This window comes from Silene latifolia, chromosome 6 (genome assembly GCF_048544455.1).
Source record: "Silene latifolia isolate original U9 population chromosome 6, ASM4854445v1, whole genome shotgun sequence".
Taxonomy (NCBI): Eukaryota; Viridiplantae; Streptophyta; class Magnoliopsida; order Caryophyllales; family Caryophyllaceae; genus Silene; species Silene latifolia.
This window is the reverse complement of record NC_133531.1, coordinates 80053046-80075013: the sequence shown is the minus strand read 5'-3', so window position 1 is coordinate 80075013 and position 21968 is coordinate 80053046. Positions and strand designations below refer to the sequence as shown.

Below are 21968 nucleotides of genomic sequence, written 5' to 3'. Positions count from 1 at the left end.
TTACTTTTTTAGCAATTAAAGACCGCAATAAAGAAAACCTCCATGAAAGACACGATCATCAAAACTTGTCTCCAACACGTGTCCATGTCCGAAAAATTGACTTTAAAGAAAGGCACAAATCGAAACCCTTGAAAACGCCATGAAAGACTATTCTTCTTCTTTATCCATTAAAATAAGAGACCTTAAGGTAGGTCAAAAGGTCCATACAAATAATCCCCATAAAATTATTTGGAGATGAATATGTTGTAAAGATAAGAACAAGGATTATGAAAATATAATTTGTGTATGAGTTTGAAAGAAGAAAAGATATTCAACAATGGAATCAAAGGGAGAAAACAAGAACAAAAGAGAGAAAAGGAGGAAGAGGCGTCGCACGTCTAGACCTGGCAAAACGGGTCAACGGGTCGGGTTCAGGTCGGGCCAATTCGGGTCTCTCGTTAAGTTCGAGTTAATTCGGGACGGGACGGGTCTTTTCGTGTTTCGGGTTTGTTGTCGGGTCTATTTCGAGTCAAGCGGGTCGGATTGTTTCGGGTCGGGTCATTTTCGGGTCAATGAATAATAGAGAAATAGTCATTTCAAGTCTTTTCGGTTCAATTTGAGTTATATTTTGTCGGGACATTTTCGGGTTTAGTGGTTTCGGATCGGGTCATTTTCGGGGTGGGCCAGCACGGGTCAAGAAAGCTCGGGTCATGTTCGGGTCGGGTCGGGTCGGGTCAATTCGGGTTTTCGGGACATATTCGGGTGATGTAGTTCGGGTCACTTCGGGTCTCGGGTCAACTTTTTAGGGTCAGGTCAATCGGGTCGGGTTGATTTTGCCAGGTCTACGCACGTCTCATGTAAGAAATATGGAGAGCAACCTAGTTGCTAGCTTAGGGTTTTGTATTTGTAAGAGGATTAACTAATGGGCTTTGGGTCTATTAACTCATGCAATGGATTATCTGATTCCAAGATGGATTGGACCATATTAAAACGCAAGGAGGCCTTATAATACAAAAGTATTTATTAAATTAAAATAGTAAAATCGTCCACATACATTTTAACTCAATCAAAAGTAGATTAAAACGAGAAATAATAAAATAGAGAACGAAGACGATAAATATAAATATTTCCAAAATACATACATACACTTCGAAATAATTAATTTAATAAAATACTTTTATAATAAAATATTATTATAAAATACGGGGTGTTACAACCAGTCACGTTTGCATGACCGACCAATTTGACCACTAGACCATAATCAATAATTCAATTTATTAAAATCCTTTTTCAAGGGCACTTTCATATTTGCATTAAAGTTCGAGTCGAGTTACCACTAAAAAACTGATTTAGTTAAATCTCGCGATGCTAACATGTAAGTCTGAGGGTGTAAAATCCCATTTTAATTCTGTATTTATTTTCTGTATTATAATTAATGTAGGAATTTATGTCATAAGCATGCTCGAAAGCGTCTTTTGAAATCACCTTTTCTAAAACCTTTTAACGAAAATAACACAGATCTGGCGTATCGCATCAACTGATGCGCCTTTTGGAAAGGGCGCAGCATCTGCTGCGCCTCTTCGAGGGGTTGCTTTCTGTTGCTGCACTTCTTCTTCTTCCTCGGGTTTTTGTTCCTTTCGTCTTTTATTTTTCTTTCTTCGTTCTTTACCTTATTTCACTTAATAATTTTCAAATTAGTTTTTATGAATCCTTTTCAAAAAATTTCAACTTAAATTCAAGTTTTGTATATAAATCAATTCCGGCATCGTAAATAATATCTAACCTGTAATAAATCGTTTCAAATCCATTTTTATCATTTTATGACAACATTAGTATGTATGTAATCTGCTAAATCACTTCTACTCGAGTTCTAATATCAATAATTGGCCTTAAAATTACTAACGAACATTACAACCCACGAGTATGACTTTCACAATCAGAATCCAACTGGAGAACAGACGCAGGAAGTGTTGCGCCTCTTCCAGAGGACGCAGCAGATGCTGCGCCTGTTCTAAGTTGGCTTCTGCCTCTGAACTCTTCTCGTTTTGACGTAGGGTTTCTAATTAGGATTTTAATTAACTATTGTTCTTATTATCGCCATAATTCGACATATTTTCCATATAATTCATATTTTCCATATTTTCTATTTTCTATTTTATATCTTTATTTTTGTTTTCCAATTTTTCTTATTTTCCAAATTTACTTATTTTTAATTTTCCTTATTTTTCAATTTCCTTATTTTTTCCAATTGTCTAATTTTCCTTATTTCATTTATTTTTTTCTTTTATTTCTAAAACTCTTTTGAACATGTTTATGACGTAAATCAGTAAAATCATTGTAATTTATTTCTTTATTTACTTATTGTATGTTATCATGGATGTTTACTTGTTTTCACATGTAATTAACTCTAAACCCTATTTCGACATTAATGAGTGCTAATTAATTATTCACCGACTTAGTTTAATTCACATGCTAAGATTAAAACGTTGGATGTTGAATTACATGCATATAATCGACAACATATCAAGTACAAACGATTTCCCTAATCATTAGTAGAGGCCGCTATCGAGGCGGGCGGAATTAGGTGTTCATTAAAAGAACTTCCTAATACGTACCATCACCCCTTACTCAAGATCTCTGTGAACATCTGTATTCATTGGCATCCACGAGAGTCATTCTAGACATAGAATGCTAAGGGTAACGAGTTCTTAGTGTTCATGTCATTACTTTGTGTCTTGACATGACACGAGGTATTCGAACGGTTTCCAATTTTCCACAATAAATTGTTGGCGACTCCACATATGCAAACGCTTGTTTTCCAAGCGCCCCCGTGAGACCCTGTGTCCACAATATGCTTTCCTTATCCTTAAGAATTTTCCATAAGAGTTTCATTTGAAGAGCTTTATTAGCTGCTTCAGAAGATTTTATCTCCAATCCACCAACTGATTTCGGTAAACAAACTTTATACCAACCAATCAACTTAGGGGAGCGCTGAAAAGGATTCTTATTCCAGAGAAAGTCTCGATTAATTTTATCTAATCTATTATGGATTGATGAAGGAAGAAGGAAGCTTTACATTTGAAAAGTTCCCTTCGCGGCTAAATTAGCATTTACCAGAACTAGTCTACCTGCTTGCGATAATGAATTCGCTTTTCATTTCGATAATTGAGTGCAAGAAGATTGAACAATACTTTCAAAAATATTTTTAGTCACTCTACGTACTGTCGTGTCTCTTATGCTATTGGTTAGTTTCACTTATCCATAATCTTTGTTCCATTGGAGAACAAGATTTGATCTATCACCACAAGTTTGAGTCAGAAGTAGAAATCAAATTAAATAAGTTTCTTCCCCTTTATGGATTAATTTTGAATGGAGTGGGATGTATCATGTTTTATGTTTGTGAGTCACATCCTTCATATTTACAATTAATAAGTGATAAGTTTGAAAACCACTTAATGACCAAAGTTATACTTTTTATTATCTCGATTTGACATATTTTGCTGGTATCGTAAGATTTTTTATTGATGAAAATTCGCTAAAAAAAACATGGGCTATATTTAGTTATACTAAAACCAAAACATAATCATAATCGAATAACTATAACTTAGTTGGACTTTCTCAATATCAAATTGAGCACTATCTGATGGCACAAGGCAATATCGATTATTCAATTAACCGCACATTTGGGCTGACCCGACCTAAACATGCGACATCGAAACATAATAAGATGGAGTACGAATGACCCGTTTATGAGAAAATGTACAAGAACAGTGTCGATTAGAGGTGGAAGCTTGAGTTGATTGATATACATAGCAAGTCATCTAAGTTGTTGTAGCAGTTGGGACTTTATTTCCAAGATGCACAAGAAAATAAGAACAAAGTTAATAGACTTACTAGTGATATCCCTAAAAATCAGGTTGCAAAATGCCTACAAAATTAATAAGACGATATTAGTCCAGTAAGTCTGCGTGTAACGTGTATAGTTGACAGTGTTATGATCACAGTAATGGACAAAGATATATGGTTTCTTACATGGTTACATAACACATCCTACAAAACGACACAGTTCCATGTAAAATGAACATTTTAAACACTTGTTTAAACTTTTAATTACGTTACAAGTCTTTGCTTTTGCGTAGTAGTCGGCAAATCAATAGGGAGTAATCTTTCAACAACTTCCAGATTTTACACCGCTTTCTTTCTTCCATATTATATACCATGTTCGTTTATCCCCTTTCTTTCTAAAATTTTAGTTTAACTTCTTAAAATATTACGGCGTATATATTTGTTCTATGAAAGATTTAATGCTACAAAATTATTGGACTACATGCATGTGTAACAAATTGTAGTGAAGTTTTGATGGAAAATAACACATGATCTACTTCTTCAAATCATGTACCCTTTAATGTTTTAGTGCTCGTTTAATTGTCATCGGAGAATAAAAGTTCCATTAGTTTAGAAAACACATGAATTATGAATTGCTCAAAAAACGTCTGATTGACATCCTAGAATTAAATGCATGCTGGAGTTTTCAATTACCTGGCCGACAAGACTAGGTAATACAATTCATGAAGGAGTTGACAATTCGTGGAAAAAGATAACTCACATAATTTTGAGTAACCAAACAACTCCATTTTCTTAATTTATAGAAATTTGTAATACACCCGTTTTTAAAGTGGCAACCAAATACGAAAACGGCAAATTTAAATTTGAATAGAGGTAAATAAGGCCGGGAGTACTACATATAAACTAACATGTCGTGTACGTACTTATCTACAATTGTACATCCTTTGTTCCAAATTTATTGCTCTTATATAATTTTGGCGTTTCACAAATCATTGAGATATACTCCTAATAGTTAAAGTAAAGTTGTATTAAGGGTTGGATATGCAACGTTCAGTTCATAGACTATACATCTGAGGTAGTACCTCTTATTGTTTATTTTCTGAGTTTTATTTTAAAGTTTTTGAGTTCTGCTTTAGTATAAAGTTTTTGAGCACATTTACTAAAACATTACACTAAAAAAATATAATATTGCTCAAAAACTATATTTATAAATGATAATATGCTCAGAAAAAATTGTGTATATGCTCAAAAACTACAAAGTCTGAGGTACTACCTCAGATGCGTAATCCTTTTTCTCATGCAACGTGACTAGTCCTTAGTAAACGTGCATAACTTTAAATAAGTATACGACTATACTGTAAATATATGACTATTGACAATAAGTCCGAGTCTGAAAAAGTTAGGACATAAGTCCGAGTCTGAAAGATTTAGGACTAATTGATTTGAGATCGTCTCCTATAAAAATTTGCATATATAAAACTACTTGTTTTAAATTGTGTCATAAAGAGTTTTACGCTAATGGTGAGATGCCGCGAAATGAAAATGTGGAATTACATACATCTGAACACATGTATACAAAGAGAAATAGATAAACCAATAGTCCATCCTAGGTGACATCCTCAACATCAAGTCATCAACTAACCATTAAGAAAATCAGGGAATTCCAAAGAAATTTCAATAATTTACTGTACTATTTTACCTTATAAATTGGCTTCAACTAAGGAAATAATACCAAACACAAACGAAACACTTGAGTGGAGTAGGAACCAAAAAGGAGAAGAATAAACAAAAATGGGCTCTATTATTGCTCTTCTCCTAGTAATGTCATCCTTAGTAGGAGTAATATCAAAGCCTCAAGTAGATGTACCGGTTACACCGGGTTGTCTTTCTCATTTCTTGGTCGTCTTGTCCTAATTTGGAGTTCATTATTAGAAACCATCTGTTCCAAGTTTTTATGAATGATATTACCCAAGTCACTGCTTGCTCCGTCTTCATTTTCACGATTGCTTTGTTCAGGTATCATATTCTTATATATCGACTTTGTCCCAAGTCATATTATTTTATTTTTAGTAGTAGCAATCGTAGGTAACAAATCTGTGCGAATATGTTATTAGGGATGCGATGGATCGGTGCTTTTGGATGGATCAGCTAGCGGACCAAGCGAGAAGAATGCACCTCCGAACTTAACGTTGAGGCCCGAAGCCTTTAAGATCATAAATGACCTTCAAGCCCTTGTGCAAGCTAATTGTGGCCAAAGGGTTGTGTCTTGTGCTGACATCACCGCACTTGCAGCTCGTGAATCTGTCTTGCTGGTAATGTTAACGACTTGTACACCTTGTATCTATCTAGAGTAATTTTTTAGCTGAATTTCTAACAACTTGTTATTATGAATTGACAGGCAGGCGGACCGTTTTACGCTATACCCTTAGGAAGAAGGGATGGTCTAAACTTTGCATCTACAAGTGTAACCTTAGCAAATCTTCCACCACCTACATCCAACACAACACAAATTCCTCAACTCACTCACTCGCCACCAAGAACCTCGATGCCACCGATCTTGTGGCCCTCTCGAGGCCACACAATCGGTAAAGGCCATCAGACGTCTTTCACCAATCGACTCTACCCTACACAAGACCCCAACATGGACCAAACATTCGCTAAAAACCTCAAACTCACCTGTCCAAATTTGCAAACACCACTAACACGACTGTATTGGATATTCGCACCCCTAACTTTTTCGACAACAAGTACTATATCGACCTTATGAATCGACAAGGTTTATTTACGTCGGATCAGACATTATTTACCGATTCAAGGACTAAGAATATTGTCATTAGCTTTGCATTAAATCAATCCCTTTTCTTTGAGAAGTTTATAATAGGGATGTTAAAGATGGGTCAGCTTAATGTATTGACGGGTACGCAAGGCGAAATCCGCAAATTGCTCGCTCCTCGAATCTTTGGTGGTATGGGATTGTGGTCTGTGGTAGACGAGAATGAGGATGAAGGAGTTAAGTCATCACAAAGAGGACAAGATACAAGATAATACTCCTATAATGTAATGTCTATGTAGTACTCCGTATGTAAGTTGCTACTATATATGTTGTGTGTGGATTTGATATCGTACCATGTGTTTGATCGGGTCTTTACTTGTGGCCGCATATTACTATTACCATGGAGAAAATAAAATCAAGACCTCGTTTCGTCAACAAAATTGATTTCAATATAGTACGAATACTGTTGCTAATTGTCGTGGCCCGTTAAAATAATACTAGCTTGTACTCTATTATTCATTTCTCAATAATCGTCTTTATATGCCTTTATGGAATTACCTACCTTCTCATTCTTATGGCGGATAATATCAGCTAAGAAGAAGATTCCTAATATGAAGACTCTACCTACTATGGGAGTCGACTGAGCTTGCCCAAAATCTTTGTAGAAGTATCAAACTAATTTAATTGTCGGATCATAAGGACATCTAATCTTTGCATTGCTTCATAGCCGCACCAACGAAATGACAATCAACTTCGATGTATAAGTGTTTTATACGCTCGTCGAAAACACGGTTGTTGACGATATGGTCATATGGAGTACGGACTGAATGTCACAAATACTTCCATACTTTCATCTTGGCATACCTCAATGTCACAAATACTTCCAATGGTATCGCGGTTATCAGCCGAGGCTGAATATCGGTCACTAGAAGCGTTTCTAGTGAGTGATCTGATGACCGCGATACCATTGGTTGCTTTATGGTTTTCTGAGAAATCGGTGATGTCCAAATAAAGGCAGATAAACCACCTCATCAAAGAACAATGTGTGAGAAGCCCCAATTTGAGTCGCACCAACCCCGAATACACAAGTACAGTTAGATTGTAACAAAACGCCTTGGCCTGGGTTCCTTTTAAGTAGCGCACCACAAAACGGAGTGCGGCTCCAAACGTGGTGCTTACATAAATTGGGACAAAATATGATGGGAATGCGCAAGATCAGACCGTCCACAACTAAGCTAAGTAAATAAGACTTCCGACTAGGGGTGTGTTTGGAAAGTAAAAGTGGAGGGAAAGGGAGGGGAGGGGGAAAGAGGGAAGAGAAAGAGAGGTAAGTGAAGGGGAGGGTAAATGGAATGTGGAGAGATTTTGATTTGATTTGCTTTGTAGGAGGGAAAATGGATCCCTACAAATCTCTCTCTCTATTTCCCTCCATCCTTATTTGATATCCAAACAAAGGATTAAATCCCCTACTTCCCCTCCCTTTCTTTTTCCTCCAAATCTCTCAATCCAAACACACCCTAGATGTCTATACTATTCGGGTTGTTGAAGGAATGCAAGCGTAGGAAGTGCTAATTTATGGTTCTCCTCGATTGGAGAGTCCGCCCAAGAGACCTGCCTCGCCAATGATTTCCAAAAGCGCACTAGCCCCCGAGCAACCTCAATCCCGAGGAAATATAAAACACCCAAGTCTTTCATGTGAAAACATTGACCAAATAAGGCTTGAATAAGTGTTGTTACGTTATTCTCGAAAAGACAATTAAATTGTCAACATAAATCAACTGTTTCTATGTTTAGCCTATCTAAGTTAAAGTTAGCTTCTTGCATTTTTGAGAATATTGTTGGTACTCCCTCCTATTCTTAATAATCCTCCCCTTTCATGGAGGGCACGGGAATTAAGAGAGGGGAGTATTATATGGTAAAGTATTGTAGTGGGGTAGGAGATTGGAGAGAGGGGAGGTATTGTGTGATTAAAATAAGTATTGTTGTGGGGTAAGGTGATTAAAATAAGTATTGTTGTTGGGTAAGGTGATTAAAATAAGATAAAATATGAGTATTGTGGGGGTATTGTTGTGAGGTGAGGTGATTAAAATAAGTATAAAAGTTTGCCAAATAAGGAAATAGGGAGAGTATTGTGAATAAACGAAAAAGGAAATAGGGAGAGTTATTTAGAATTGGAGGGAGTATTATTTATTGTTGATTAAGAAAATTTCTTGTGTCCTCCGGAAGGACCATACTCCTTACACCTAACCTTTTATAATATTCCATTTGCTGGATTGCTTTTAGGTGTAAGGAGGACGGTCCTCCCGGAGGACACAAGAATACTACTATCAGAATACTACTAGGATACGTTTGTTTTCCAAGTTATTAGTTGCAGAATTTTGACTTGCAGACCAATCATACGTCTTTGACTTCCTTTAATTTCCTACTAAAATATATTACTGCCTGGATGGAATGTGTTTCAAAAATTCAAAGTTGTTAGCATTCCTTCTCACAAACTCCTAATACGAGAAGGAAAAGAAGAGGGTTACGTATCCTTGTATTACAAGTCTACTGTTTACCCATCATATTCCAACACCACCTATAAATACACCAGAAGTAATACCTCATTAACTCCTTATACCATCCAACCCTTTCTTGAAGTACTTTCTTAATTGTTATGTTATCAACCATGGATTCCAACCACATCAAACTCCCAACTATTACCCTTCATCATGCTTTCTCTCGCTTTTCTCTCAAACCCGCTTTCGACTCCTTTTCTGTTGCTTGTGAGTCCTATTTCGAACAATAGTATACTACTAGTGACGACGTTGACGATCCTGAAATTGTCAACAAAAAGAAACAGCAAGATTTTCAAAGAATCACCAAAAAGAAATATGGATTATACTTGTGACGACGTTGACGATCCTGAAATTGTCGAGAAAGACCCGACGGGAAGGTACGTGAGATACGATGATGTTCTTGGAGAAGGGACATGGAAAAAAGTGTACAGGGGTTTTGATGAGGTTGATGGGATTGAAGTTGCTTGGAGTCAGGTTGACTTATCTTCTCAAATTATGGATTGTCCCAAACTGTTGAAAAGTTTGTGTGACGAAGCCAAAATTTTGAAGTCTTTGAAACATGAGAATGTTATGAGATGCTACCATTCTTGGGTTGATCTTAAAAACAAGAGGATTAATATGATCACAGAGCTTTTTACGTCAGGGGATCTCCAACATTACTGCAAGAAACACACTCATCTTGACCGAAAACCGATCAAGAATTGGGCTAGACAGATCTTGAAAGCCTTAAGTTACCTGCACTCTCATAACCCACCAATTATCCATAGAGATCTCAAGTGTGAAAATATTTTTGTGAATGGAAATTCGGGAAGGATTAAAATCGGGGATCTCGGGTTTGCAGTGGAACTGGACAGAGCGAGTGCATGCAAGAGTGTGACGGGTACACCAGGGTTTATGGCACCCGAGCTTTACGAGGAAGAGTATAACGAGCTTGTGGACGTGTATGCTTTTGGGATGTGTATGCTTCAGATGGTCATTCGGGAAGAACCGTATCATGAATGTGAAAACCATGCTCAGATATACAACAAGACTAGGAAGGGAATCAAGCCTGCTGGTCTGGCCAAGGTCAAGGACCCACAGGTGAGGGACTTCATCGACAAGTGTCTGGCTCCGGTGTCAGAGAGACCTGCTGCTATCGACCTCCTCAACGATCCCTTCTTTGATGACGACATGCCAGCTACCCCGGGTGAGCTCGAGAAGGTCAAGGTTAATGGGGATAAAAAGGTGAGATTACGTGGGAAAATGATGGAGGTGAGTGACGCGATTTCAATGACGCTTGAGATGGCTAACTCGAGCAAAATAGAGTATTTGTATTATCTTGAAAGTGATACAATTAATTCGGTGATGGAAGAGATGGGCAAGGAGGTAGAGATATCATCTGAAGATTGTGAAGTGATAAGTGAGCTCATGGAAGGTGTGATTGCCGGACTTAGAGGACGATGCTCTAAGAGTAATCAGACAGAGGTAAAACCGTATTATTCGAAGAGCATCAGTAAGAGAGTAGAGAATGTCGTCATCCCTGCGGAGAGCATCAGCAAGAGAGTAGAGAATGTCATCCAACAACAACAACATCAGAGCCTTAATCCCAAAAAGATTTGGGGTCGGCTGACATGAATCATCCTTTCGAACCGTCCATGGGTGCACGCACGCCTCAAAATGCGAATAAAAAAGGGATGAGTAGAGAATGTCATCCCTGCAGAGGAAATTCCCAAACCTAAAGTGGGGGATTGCAGAAGACACAACAGGAAAATTGGTGCCAACTTGTTGAAGAAGCTGCTAATTCCTTGTAGAACTAAGTTCTAGTTTGTATATTGACGGTTTTCGAGATACTCTTTACTTTGTTTTTTTTTTTTTGTTTTTTTTTGGGTACAAGTAATTCATTAATGAAAATTGACCTTTTACTGACATGTTTAAGAACTTCACTTTGTCATTATACTCATTAAAGAACAGCAAGATGAATGGTAATAACTACAGCCACTGTGGAATTTATATCGGAATTCAGTAAGAAGCAAAGATTCGTTGTTGGAAGATTATCCGTGCATAAAAAGATTACTCATGTTGGTCGCATAATAGACAATGACATGTTTTGAACAATGCAAGAAAAGAAGGCCCTTAGAGACGCGCACAAGGCAAAGTGAAACTCTCTCTTCTATTTTTTCGAATGCACAATATATATAGAGTATATAGATACAGGAGTATATAATAGATACAGGTAATGGCGATCAATAATTCTCAAGGTAAGAAGAATAAGAAAGATTAAATCATATATCAAGTGATGGGGAAAAATTTTGATCTGTGATTAGTGATTACAGAAATTACAGAGGTGGAGCAGGTATAAACTGTAGATGTAGAATAAGGAAATACAATGTAACAATATAAAATTAGTCTAAATCTACAATTCCCAAATTTGAGAGGATGAGTTTTACTTGATCCACAAAGTCGGAGCCAGTTGCATACTCTGTGAGCATCCCAACAGCAAACCCGAACATTGCCCATCTGTTGTATCATGTTCAAAAGAAACACTATTTCAGAAAAACAGCTGAATAGAGCTATGCTGCTACAGTCTTACTCTCTATCAACGGATTTATACCGTGGTTTCATTCTACTGTCACACATAGAGGCTGCTTATATGGTTGATCTATAATGAACAGTTTGTCGATTAGCCGCTACTTCACCATCAAATTCAAAGAACAATAACTACATAAGGAATTCAAGGCTACTGCACTGCTCAAACTTCAATTGGCATCAAGCAAATCGTATGAATAGCAGGTCCACAATCATAATCTCAGGCAATCAGACACTTATCTCCTATCCTAGCAATTCCATAACCAGGCATCTAAATATACATGTATTTTCTTGCCTCTTTGTTTCCGTTGCACGTGTGAGATTGACATTATTTTCCGAAAAACAACCATTAAAGAAAATAATAAAGGTAAAACAAGAGAACAAACCTGCCATTGCCAATCTCATTTTTGGCAACCCATCCAAAAACAGGACCCTGAGAAGCCTGTTCAAGCTTCTTCTGCTTAAAATACTCTTGGAGTTCCCTAGCCTTAGCCCTCTGAAACTCCAAGGTAACCACACTCTTATCCTCAACCATCACGGCGGGCTTAGGCGGCGCTGGAGGAGCCGAGGCAGACGGTGGCAAAGGAGGCTGAAGCGGCGGTGCAGGAGAAGTAGGAGGAGCCACAGGTCTTCTGATAGGACCTTCAGTCTGTGAACTCCTGATAGTAGTGAATGACATACATGGCTTACTACTGTGAGACAACCTTAAGACAGTTGATGAAGAAGTGCAACTTGATGATGATGCTGAAGATGATGTTGGCAGTCTCATACATGGGATTGATGTTGCTACTGACATAATCTCAATGTTAGTTTAATTTCTCTTCTATTTTTTTATTCAAGTCAGAATGTTATGGGGAGAAACACTGGTGAAAGGCAGGTGATTGGTAGACTATAGAGTTATCAGAATCAGTAGTGTTGGGTGGATGAGATGTGGCCAAGTTTTTGTTGGAATTTTTGGGTAAACTGCCTTTTTCTGTCAAGTGGCTATTCCCTACTTGAGGAAACATTGCAAGTACAAGTCATACAACTTTGATTAAAAAAAAAAAAAAAACTTGGACTTTGAATCAAACAATTAAGGCAAATTCTCATTTAAGACACGGGTATATCCATCTTAAGCTTCATTGCATTCTTCAGCTTTCTATTTGCTTGTTTTACATCTCTAAAATTTCACAAATTCTCATTTGTGATGTGTCACAACCGGATAATATAATGTTAAAAAGAGGAGGTGGTTATAAGATGTCAGAAGTTACTTTTCGTCACAAGTAAAATAACTGCTAAAATTGAACGGTACTAGTAATCTACAGTATATAATTGATTTGAAAATCACATAAACATCCTTGAGTTGAATTAGAGCAAATGATACACAAGAATAGGTACAGTCGGATTCTGTCATGGATTCATCCTCTAAATAGTGCAATGATACTCGTACACTTGTGCTGTAACTAAAACGGAAAATAGTTGATTGCGTGGAAGCATCGTGTGACAGTGTTGACGATCGTAGGAGATATATTTCTTGACATAACACGATAGGGAGGGAATAGGGAGTACACGAACCACCAGGATATAATGATATGGTTGTTTGGTTTAAACACGGTTAATTTCCTGCCTTTTTCTAATTTACATCCAGCTTTCCAATCGAGCCTTCCTAACGTAGTGTATGCGCTTGAGCTTCTACTCTCCCTCCTCTGAATCACCACCCTCCCATTATAGTCATTATACCGCAACCAGACACCATGTGCTAACTACAATTAGGAGAATGAGAATGACCCAGGAAAAACCATCAATTCTTTGCTTGGAACTATACCTTAGATCAATAAACACAATTACACAAGAGACTCGCAAACTAAAAAGAATACACCAGGTCAATCCAATCCAATCCAATCCAATCCAATCCCCACCTTTGATTAATCACAAAGATATGTTACCAAATTGAGAAAAAAAAAGACACAAGTACACTATTCGAGTCTTTGACACCACCATTAAACAAAACAAAAACACGAGCTTCATTTGACTGAATAATGGTCTAGGACATGCACCCCACTGATCCACATACCTGACCGTCCCATTCCACCTTAATCACCTCCCTGCAAGCAGGTGAACAGCACACACTAGTTTATTTTCCATTTCTGAACCATACCCATCTGGTGCTCTCTTCACAGCCGATCAGTGTTACTTCAGACCGCCAAAAGACACCAAGGACCATCCGAAAGAGACTCGAACCGCAATCAGTAGTTAGATTCAGGACCTGGACTATCTTGATGCATATCCATTGACGACGAGTCATTGGAATTTGACTCCCTGTTTTGATGAGAGGTGGGGGTGGAACCATTAGGGTGATACCCTCCTTGAGCCAGATGATAATGCTGAAGATTCTGGCGTACTGGGCTTAATAAAGCATTGGAGAAGACTGAATTCTTCGCCTGATTTTCTTGCTCAGTTCTAGGCAGCTGAGTTGCTGGTGTTTGGGCTGATGACCCTGAAACAAGGAGACCGCTACTTGTGAAATGGGTCGGTGTTTGAGGGCTGTGATTCTGGACAGGGGCCCGAGGGGACATAGATGGCTCGTCTCCAAGGCAATCAAGCTCCCTCTGCATGACAATCAGTTATGAGTTTTAGCATGTCCCTTTTGCGCTGAACTCCCAATAAAATAAAATATAGCCTAATACATGAAAGTCATTCTTTAATCCTTTGTGGTATCTTCTTTTAAACTTGTCAGTTTTCACTATGCATAATAATTCAGTAGTTAATAGGTGGTATGGTATAGCAAATCTAAAATAAAGACTCTGGTTATTCAGAGAAGAGAAGCTGCAGACGACTAACATACTGCAAAAGTGCAAATACTTAACCATTGAATTAGGTGGCAAAAGCTGACACCGTGCAATAAAACCCAGAGATGAAATAAGCAGGTAGGTTTTGATCATTTTTAACCATGAGATGGGTTTAATACGGAGTATAAGTTAACTAACATGTATGATCAGTTAAGTTAAGTGACTGAAGTCCAGATTGGCATAGAGATTTTCAGCACAAACATGACATATATAACCAGTCGATATACTTGGGATTTCAACATACAAATTCAGTTTAAACTTTCAATACACAATCTGATAAGACAGCAAGACATGAACTGGACACCGTAAAAGCTGGATAACCTAAGAGACCTTCCCCATGTTTGTAATAGTCAATTCAAAGTTTTTCGAAATAAGAAATAGAGTCGTGAATTGATACAAGATTTCTTGATGTATTTATTAAACAGATCAATACAGTTAACAGAATAAATCAAACGGGATGGGTCAGTATCAAGGGCCATTCATGATTCAACCATTCATCTTTTACACGAGCACAATCCAATGTACTTCCATGCTTTACATAACATTAATTGCATGCAACAGCAATAAACCCAAGCCATGTAACAAGAACCCTCCTCCTTTAATTGGGTAGCAAATGTTCAAAAGCAAGGGGAGCACCAGATTGATGTATTAAAGTGACGATGGATTTACAGAATCAAAACACTTTCACTAAACAATGAATAAAGCTAAACAACGATTGCAACATGGTAAATGTTACAACATCTATTGTATCTTTCACAAAAACAAATTGAAAATTACCACTTGATTTTGTAACTCCTGTCAATGACTAAATATAGTTCCAGACTACAGAGAACTTTATTATTGCACTGTGCATACCAATCACTAATCGAAGTGTAATATCCGATAGTTTAGCCCAAAAAATAAAATAAAATGTATTATATTAGGTGTTGGCGTGATGCAAGTAAAGTTCCTCGACATCCTCGTACCAAAAGTCAATGCAAAATACCAGGTTACCAATATATCTTCTTGTCTATTACTCCGTATATCCACAAGCAGAATACATTATAGCTCTACTGGTCAATCTTTTAGTGAAAATATCGTCGTGATCAAATAACTCAACAGTTTCTAACATTAAGAACCCAAGAAGAGGGCAGGCAAAGCCGAGTATTTCCATTTCCACTTCTGCCCACAAATCATTAACAGTCACATATAGCATATAGGCTAGAAAGAGTCTATGATGCATAAGGACCAAACTACGATAGGTATTTTCTTACCAATCTCAATTCTCAAGATAATATTCACTCACACAAGTCTCCGATCAAATCACCAAAGTACTAACGTATACCAAGTTTCCTCCCCTCGCCTCACTTCCATGATGGTATATATGGAGCATTTTCCCATACTAATGAATTATGCTTGGTTCAACCCAATACTGATATTTCTCACAGTCGCCAGATCAAGCAACTCCAAAATAGAGGCTTTCTATAAATATGATACCATTATTGCCATACTTCTTCACAAGAATAATTTAAGAAAACCAAAATTCCACTCCAGCTCATAAGCTCACAAAATTATCTAAATTGTTGATAGGTGGTTGCCATTATCATGTGACAGAGTAGAAAATAATCGTCTCTAATACCTACAGCCTAAAGAAAGACCAGACGCTGCATCAGCAGAATGTTCAGACGGTTGCTGCAAATAAAATGGAAATTTCAACAAGGATAACATCTTAAAACTCAAATACCCCAAAACAGTTGGTGCACATTCTAGAACAGACTTTAGGGTTCCCAAAACTAGATTCCCTAACTTGAATGTTCTGTCTAAAGTCGCACATTAGCATTCTTGAACTTAGAATATTTCCACCCAAAATTAGCATTACAGTGTGAAGTAAATCATCACCACAATGCCTCAAAGCCTAAAGTTTCTGGCAAGGTAACGAAGTCCAATCTATGCAACTTAAACCTCTTCAAAGAAGTTGCTTCCCAGTGATCCAAAATGAAAATTGCACTAAAAATACGCATGGAACATCCAATGCCTTGCTTGAATTACAATTGGGTACCCTTCTGTGGACCTATTTGAGCTGGTTGTTCATCACTCAATAAAGATTTTGCCGCTCAAGAAAGATTCCTAGGAGCCTCTCTCAGTCCGTAATCGTGTTAACAGCAACTACTCTCACCGCGGAAATAGCTCAGGCATCCCACTGGCAATTGACAGTTTTGAACAGTGAATTTTGTGGTCAGTCGAAAATTCCTTTGGTTGTTGACAAAGAGTATCCCCTATCGACAGTTTGGGCAACCTCCTTCGGGAGCCTGAAGACAACTTAATAGGTAGACCCTCTCAAGTTTGGTTTTTTTATTTGCAAGAGTCGAGAATCAAATTCATAACCACTTGTTTAAAAGACGAGAACCTTGCCACTCACACCAACCAACTTTGGTATTCCTTTCCCATAGTTTGGGCAACCTCCTTCAGGAGCATGAAGGCAACTTAATAGGTAGACTCTCTCAAGTTTGGTTTTTTCATTAGCAAGAGTCAAAAATCTAACTCCTAAAGACTTGTTTAAGAGACGAGAGCCCTTACCACTCACACCAACCAACATTAGTATTCCTTTCCCATAGTTACAAATCCATTTTGCTTTACATAATTTCACGTGGAAAACAAAAAATGAACTAAACAGTGCAAAATAGAAATAGAAAGATTAGAAACCTGAAGATAAGTTAATATATCAACTGTCGCTACTCTTGCTCCTTCCTCTTGTTGTCTCAACATCCATTGATAAAGTTTTTCCTGAAACCAAAAGTGGCAAAATAATGATAAGACTCTTGGCATGCAGAATGTGGATCCAATACTATATGCAAACAAAATAATGCATTCTTCTAATTATTCAACTGCATCTGTGGGCACAATTTTGTAGAATGCAAAACATTGCCATAGAAATAAAGAAAAATCGAAAATTTTTAGAGCTCAAAAGCAGTTTACAAAGATACATGTTGTCGTTCTCAACTACGGAGTATGATGCAACCACGGGAGACACAGCAGTGAACATATAGCAGATATTAACCTAGACTCCTTTACTATATATCTATAATCTATACTCTATGGGGTTCTTGCCCTGACTATCATTCCTTCTAACAGACCTAGTCACTCAGCCGAAATAAGAACAAATAATTGATACAAAATGTGGCATACATAAATTTCATCTATGGAACACATGACATCTACTAACATCAGAGGCAATGTCTATGACACAAAAGAACAAGGGGTCAAACAATTGCTAAGATTGATCATATGAAACCAAAACAGTTTCTCGAGTACCAAACATCCAAACCCTGCACATCCACTCTTTACTATTCTTATCAGGAACCTCAATTCACCTGTTCACTCCCAACAGAAAGAGACATAACCAGAACTACATCATCCCAAACTTGGAAAAATAACCACAACACATAACACTTGACGAAAGTATACTTCACGAGCAGCTCGGCGAAGCATTTTCTTTCTTCCCTCTCGAAATCCATAAAAATCCTTTCTTTCCACAATACATAACTTTCTGTCCTTTAGTATGCCAATGTCCCACAAATAATCACACCCACAAAGCAAAAAAATCCACAATTTGACTGATAAACACTAATCCAAGAGGAAAACCAAGACCTCGAATCGAAATTAGCATAACATTTACCAGGCCCACTAAACAAAGACCTCCTTCCTTCACACTTAAATCATAAATAATCGAAAATCGAAACCCTCATTCCTCAAAACCCTCATTTCAAACATTACTTTTTAATCATTCAATCCAACCTGATAACCAAAAGCCCATCAAAATCGACACTTGGCGAAAATAACTCATCAAACAACACCCTAATTCTACAAATTTCAACACGGCCGACGCAATCAAACCCTCATTTCCAACATAACACATAATCAAACAACAAAACAAATTAAAAAAAAAAAAACAAGAATAATTAAAACTTAAGAGAAAAATGAAAAGAGGTATATATACAAGGCCATGACGTTCACCGGCTTGAAAAGACAATTTCTGATGATTCATAGCCTGCGTATAAAGCTGCGATAACGAACTCGCGGCGCTACAAAACGTTGTATACATGGTTCGATCAACCTCATCTAAACTACTAGCAATCGACTTTCTCTTTTTCCCCATTATTTTGATTGATTGCAATCACTCCGATTCTTCAGTTAATATGAATTGTACAATTACAAATTAAATTATTTAAATTAAATTATCTGGGTATTTGGAAATTGATTGATTGATTGATTTTAAATTAAATTGGGGAAGAACAAAAGGGAATTCCGGCGGATTGTTGTTAAAGTGAAGGTGTATGTGTCATGTGTGTATATATAATATATGGTGTGAATTGTATGGGTTGAGTGGAGGGAGAAGAGACGGTGTGGCAAGCAAAGGTCTAGTTGTTTGAGGAAGACGTAGCGTATTCTATTCGTTGCTACTTGCGACCCCGTCTACCTGACGAACAGGTTTCGAGTTCGTTTATTTTGGGTTCGGGTAAAATAGGGGTTGAATTTAATTCGAATGGATAGGAGTTGAGATTATACGTGTTTTGGATCGGGTCAAGGTTAAAAACGGGTAATTAAAATCTTTTACAAATGTTTATTTTCTACAATTCTAATTGTAAACATGTAGTTTACGTATGATGTGACAGTTACACCGACTTTATCAACCCAATTCTTTTTTTTAAGAAAACCCGTAAGGGTTTTTAAATAGCATTAATACGATCAAACGACGCTAGAGCGTCAATGTTTGAAGGAGGTACATCGACCCAACTACAACTACCTATTTGCCATGGTCTAACATGGGTAAGCTCATGAGCAACTCTATTAAATGATCTCCTAACATAAGAAAACCCAACATGGGTAAGCTCATGAGCAACTCTATTAAATGATCTCCTAACATAAGAAACCCCAACAACTTCATAAAAAGAACTACAAACATAAATATCGATGGGTACGGCTGCGGTCCCCCACTGGCAGGGCTGGTCCAGTGGACAGTCAGTATTGAGATGATTGGAATCGATGGGTTGTGTGTGTGTGTGACAGTTAAGCTGTCTGTTTATCTTATCATTGTTGTTTATATTGATTGTGTGATTAGTCGACCGGTGTTGTTTTGTAAACTGCGGTGATCCATTCGGGGATGGTGAGCGGATATTGAGCGAGTATTGAGATGAGTCTTTGGGATAGGCGGGATGCCACGACATGATGATAGGAGTCTTCCGTTTGTAGCCTTTAGTTTATTTACATTTCGATTAGAACAGTCGGTTTGAAATCATGTATCGTACTTTTGGTTTGGTTTTGAGGATTGTAACTATTCGCTAAACTATTTATATTAAACGTTGTTTCTTCATTGTTGTTTGATTATCATTGCCTCGGAAGCGAGATGGTAATGTCTTCATACCCGAGTGGTCCTGGTAAGGCACTTGGAGTATGGGGGTGTTACAAATGGTATCAGAGCGACGATCCTGAAACCTGTAACCAATGAACCTAATGAACATAGGGAGTCAATTAAAATGAACCCGGGGTGAAAGTTGTAGGAGCTAGTGCAAAGGCTTGGGAGACGTCCACGAAGTCGCAGGGTCGCCCTACAACTTTGAACCGGTCACATGGGGGAAGTGTTTGTCGAGTCGTATGTGCGTTTGGTTAACTTGTGTAAGAATGTGGTGAAATGTGTTAATTGTTGGGTGTTGGAGTAGAAAGTTGAGCATGTGAAAGAAAATGGTGATATGTGGGAATTTGTTGATGAGATGATAACATGTTGGATGATTTACAATGTGGCATTTAATAACATGATAAAATGATCTCGTAGATGGTAGAAAAGATGCGTAGCATGTGTATTATGATATAATGTGGTTTATAAGTTTAGCATGTTAGCATATGACGTAACATGCGGGTAGCTTTTATGTATTAGCGTGACTCGATCGAGTGGGACTGACTCGATCGGGTGGGTTTTTGACGATTTTGAGTCCCGAATCGTGTTTTTGGGCACTCGATCGAGTAACTAGGGGTACTCGATCGAGTAGAAATCACTCGATCGAGTAGCCTAGATACTCGATCGAGTAGGTAAGAGATCAAAGGTCTGTTAAAGTCCGATGTTTGGGTACTCGATCGAGTATGTTGGGCACTCGATCGAGTAGCCAGTTACTCGATCGAGTGGGTTTGGGAACTCGATCGAGTAGGTTCTGGGTGTCGTGTCTTCGTGTTTTGAAGTTTAGTACGTATGTTCATATCTACCATTTCTTATATATGTATAGTTTCAAGATGCCGCCCAAGAGAACTGCTTTGTATGCGAGAGCTGAGCTTATGACCGTGGATGACATCGTTAAGATGTTAGAGCACCAGGATGCTCTTATTGAGACCCTAAAGAAAGTGAATGAGGATAAGAATAAGGATAAGGAGAAGGAGGTTGACCATTCAAAAATCAGCCTTTACATAGCGAGGTTTAACCCGAAAGAGTACAAGGGAGTTGGGGAACCTAACCTTCTTGATAGTTGGCTGAGAGAGATGGAGAACATATTAGATTTGGTTCACCGTCCGATGAGATGAGGTGGAACAGTGCGTTCTATCGAGGGAGGCGCAGGCAAGTGGGGGGATTCAGTGAAAGTGAGTGCTAAGGAAATATATACAAACCAAGGCTTACCTGCTATACCTTGGGAGGAGTTTCGTAGGGTTGTGAGGAAGGAGTTTGTACCGGAACATGTGAGGAGTAAGATGAGAGAAGAGTTTGATGGTTTTAAGATGACTCATTTGAAATGTCCGTGGGTGAGTACTACAGTTTGTTCAATGAGAAGTCTAGGTATCTTTGAGGATATGGGTTTGAGTGAGGAGAATCTGGCATTGAGGTTTGAGAGGGGGTTGACCCCTAAGATTATGGATAAGTTACCCGTGGGAATCCTTACAGATGTTAAGGAAGCTTATGAGAGAGCGAGGGAGAGGCCGAGAGGTTGGTGGAGATGGCTCAGGAGAGGTCAGGTGGTGAGAAGAGGAAGTTCGAGAGCGAGGGTGGTGGCCAATCGAATCACAAGAAAGGCAACCACAATCGATCTAAGGGATTTTCTTCCTGGGTCCGGGTTCGATCTTTGGGGCTTCCTTTGGGCGTGGCCGTGGAAGTGTGAGTAATAGTTGGGGAGTGACTGCTATAGGTTTGTGGTGGTGTAGGCCACAAGAGACATGAGTGCACAAGTGCACCAGGATCTTTCCGGAGACTGCGCAGCTTCGCGAGCAAATGGACCGGCCGGATCATGGCCAAACCGGGAAGTCGAGTGGAGGCAACCGCAACGGCGGTAATTCTTATCAGAAACCACCAGCGAACAACAACAACAATCAAGGGTCGGGTGCTAAGCCGACCACCTCGGCCAGTACTGTCCAGGGAGGTGGGCAGAAGACCAGTGGCAAGTTATTCATGATGGAGAAGAAAGC

At 38.2% G+C, this 21968-nt stretch overlaps 3 protein-coding genes and 1 pseudogene across 3 annotated transcripts; 2 read left to right on the top strand and 2 right to left on the bottom strand.

Annotated features, from left to right (window-relative positions):
• The first annotated feature begins 5521 nt into the window (after positions 1-5521).
• LOC141588269 (peroxidase 12-like) lies at positions 5522-6870 on the top strand (annotated as a pseudogene).
• A 2366-nt stretch (positions 6871-9236) lies between these two features.
• LOC141586920 (putative serine/threonine-protein kinase WNK11) lies at positions 9237-10830 on the top strand. The gene has a single exon (XM_074408329.1). The coding sequence runs from the start codon at positions 9310-9312 to the stop codon at positions 10768-10770; it is 1461 nt and encodes a 486-aa protein (XP_074264430.1). The 5' UTR covers positions 9237-9309; the 3' UTR covers positions 10771-10830.
• A 567-nt stretch (positions 10831-11397) lies between these two features.
• LOC141586922 (light-harvesting complex-like protein OHP2, chloroplastic) lies at positions 11398-12691 on the bottom strand. Its single transcript, XM_074408331.1, has 2 exons — positions 12108-12691; positions 11398-11652 (listed from the first exon to the last, which is right to left on the bottom strand). The coding sequence occupies exons 1-2, from the start codon at positions 12515-12517 to the stop codon at positions 11538-11540; spliced, it is 525 nt and encodes a 174-aa protein (XP_074264432.1). The 5' UTR covers positions 12518-12691; the 3' UTR covers positions 11398-11537.
• A 794-nt stretch (positions 12692-13485) lies between these two features.
• Positions 13486-18948, bottom strand: LOC141586921 (uncharacterized). Its single transcript, XM_074408330.1, has 3 exons — positions 18526-18948; positions 17232-17312; positions 13486-14309 (listed from the first exon to the last, which is right to left on the bottom strand). Exons 1-3 carry the CDS (start codon positions 18682-18684, stop codon positions 13947-13949), a joined length of 603 nt encoding a protein of 200 aa, XP_074264431.1. The 5' UTR covers positions 18685-18948; the 3' UTR covers positions 13486-13946.
• Positions 18949-21968: the final 3020 nt, after the last annotated feature.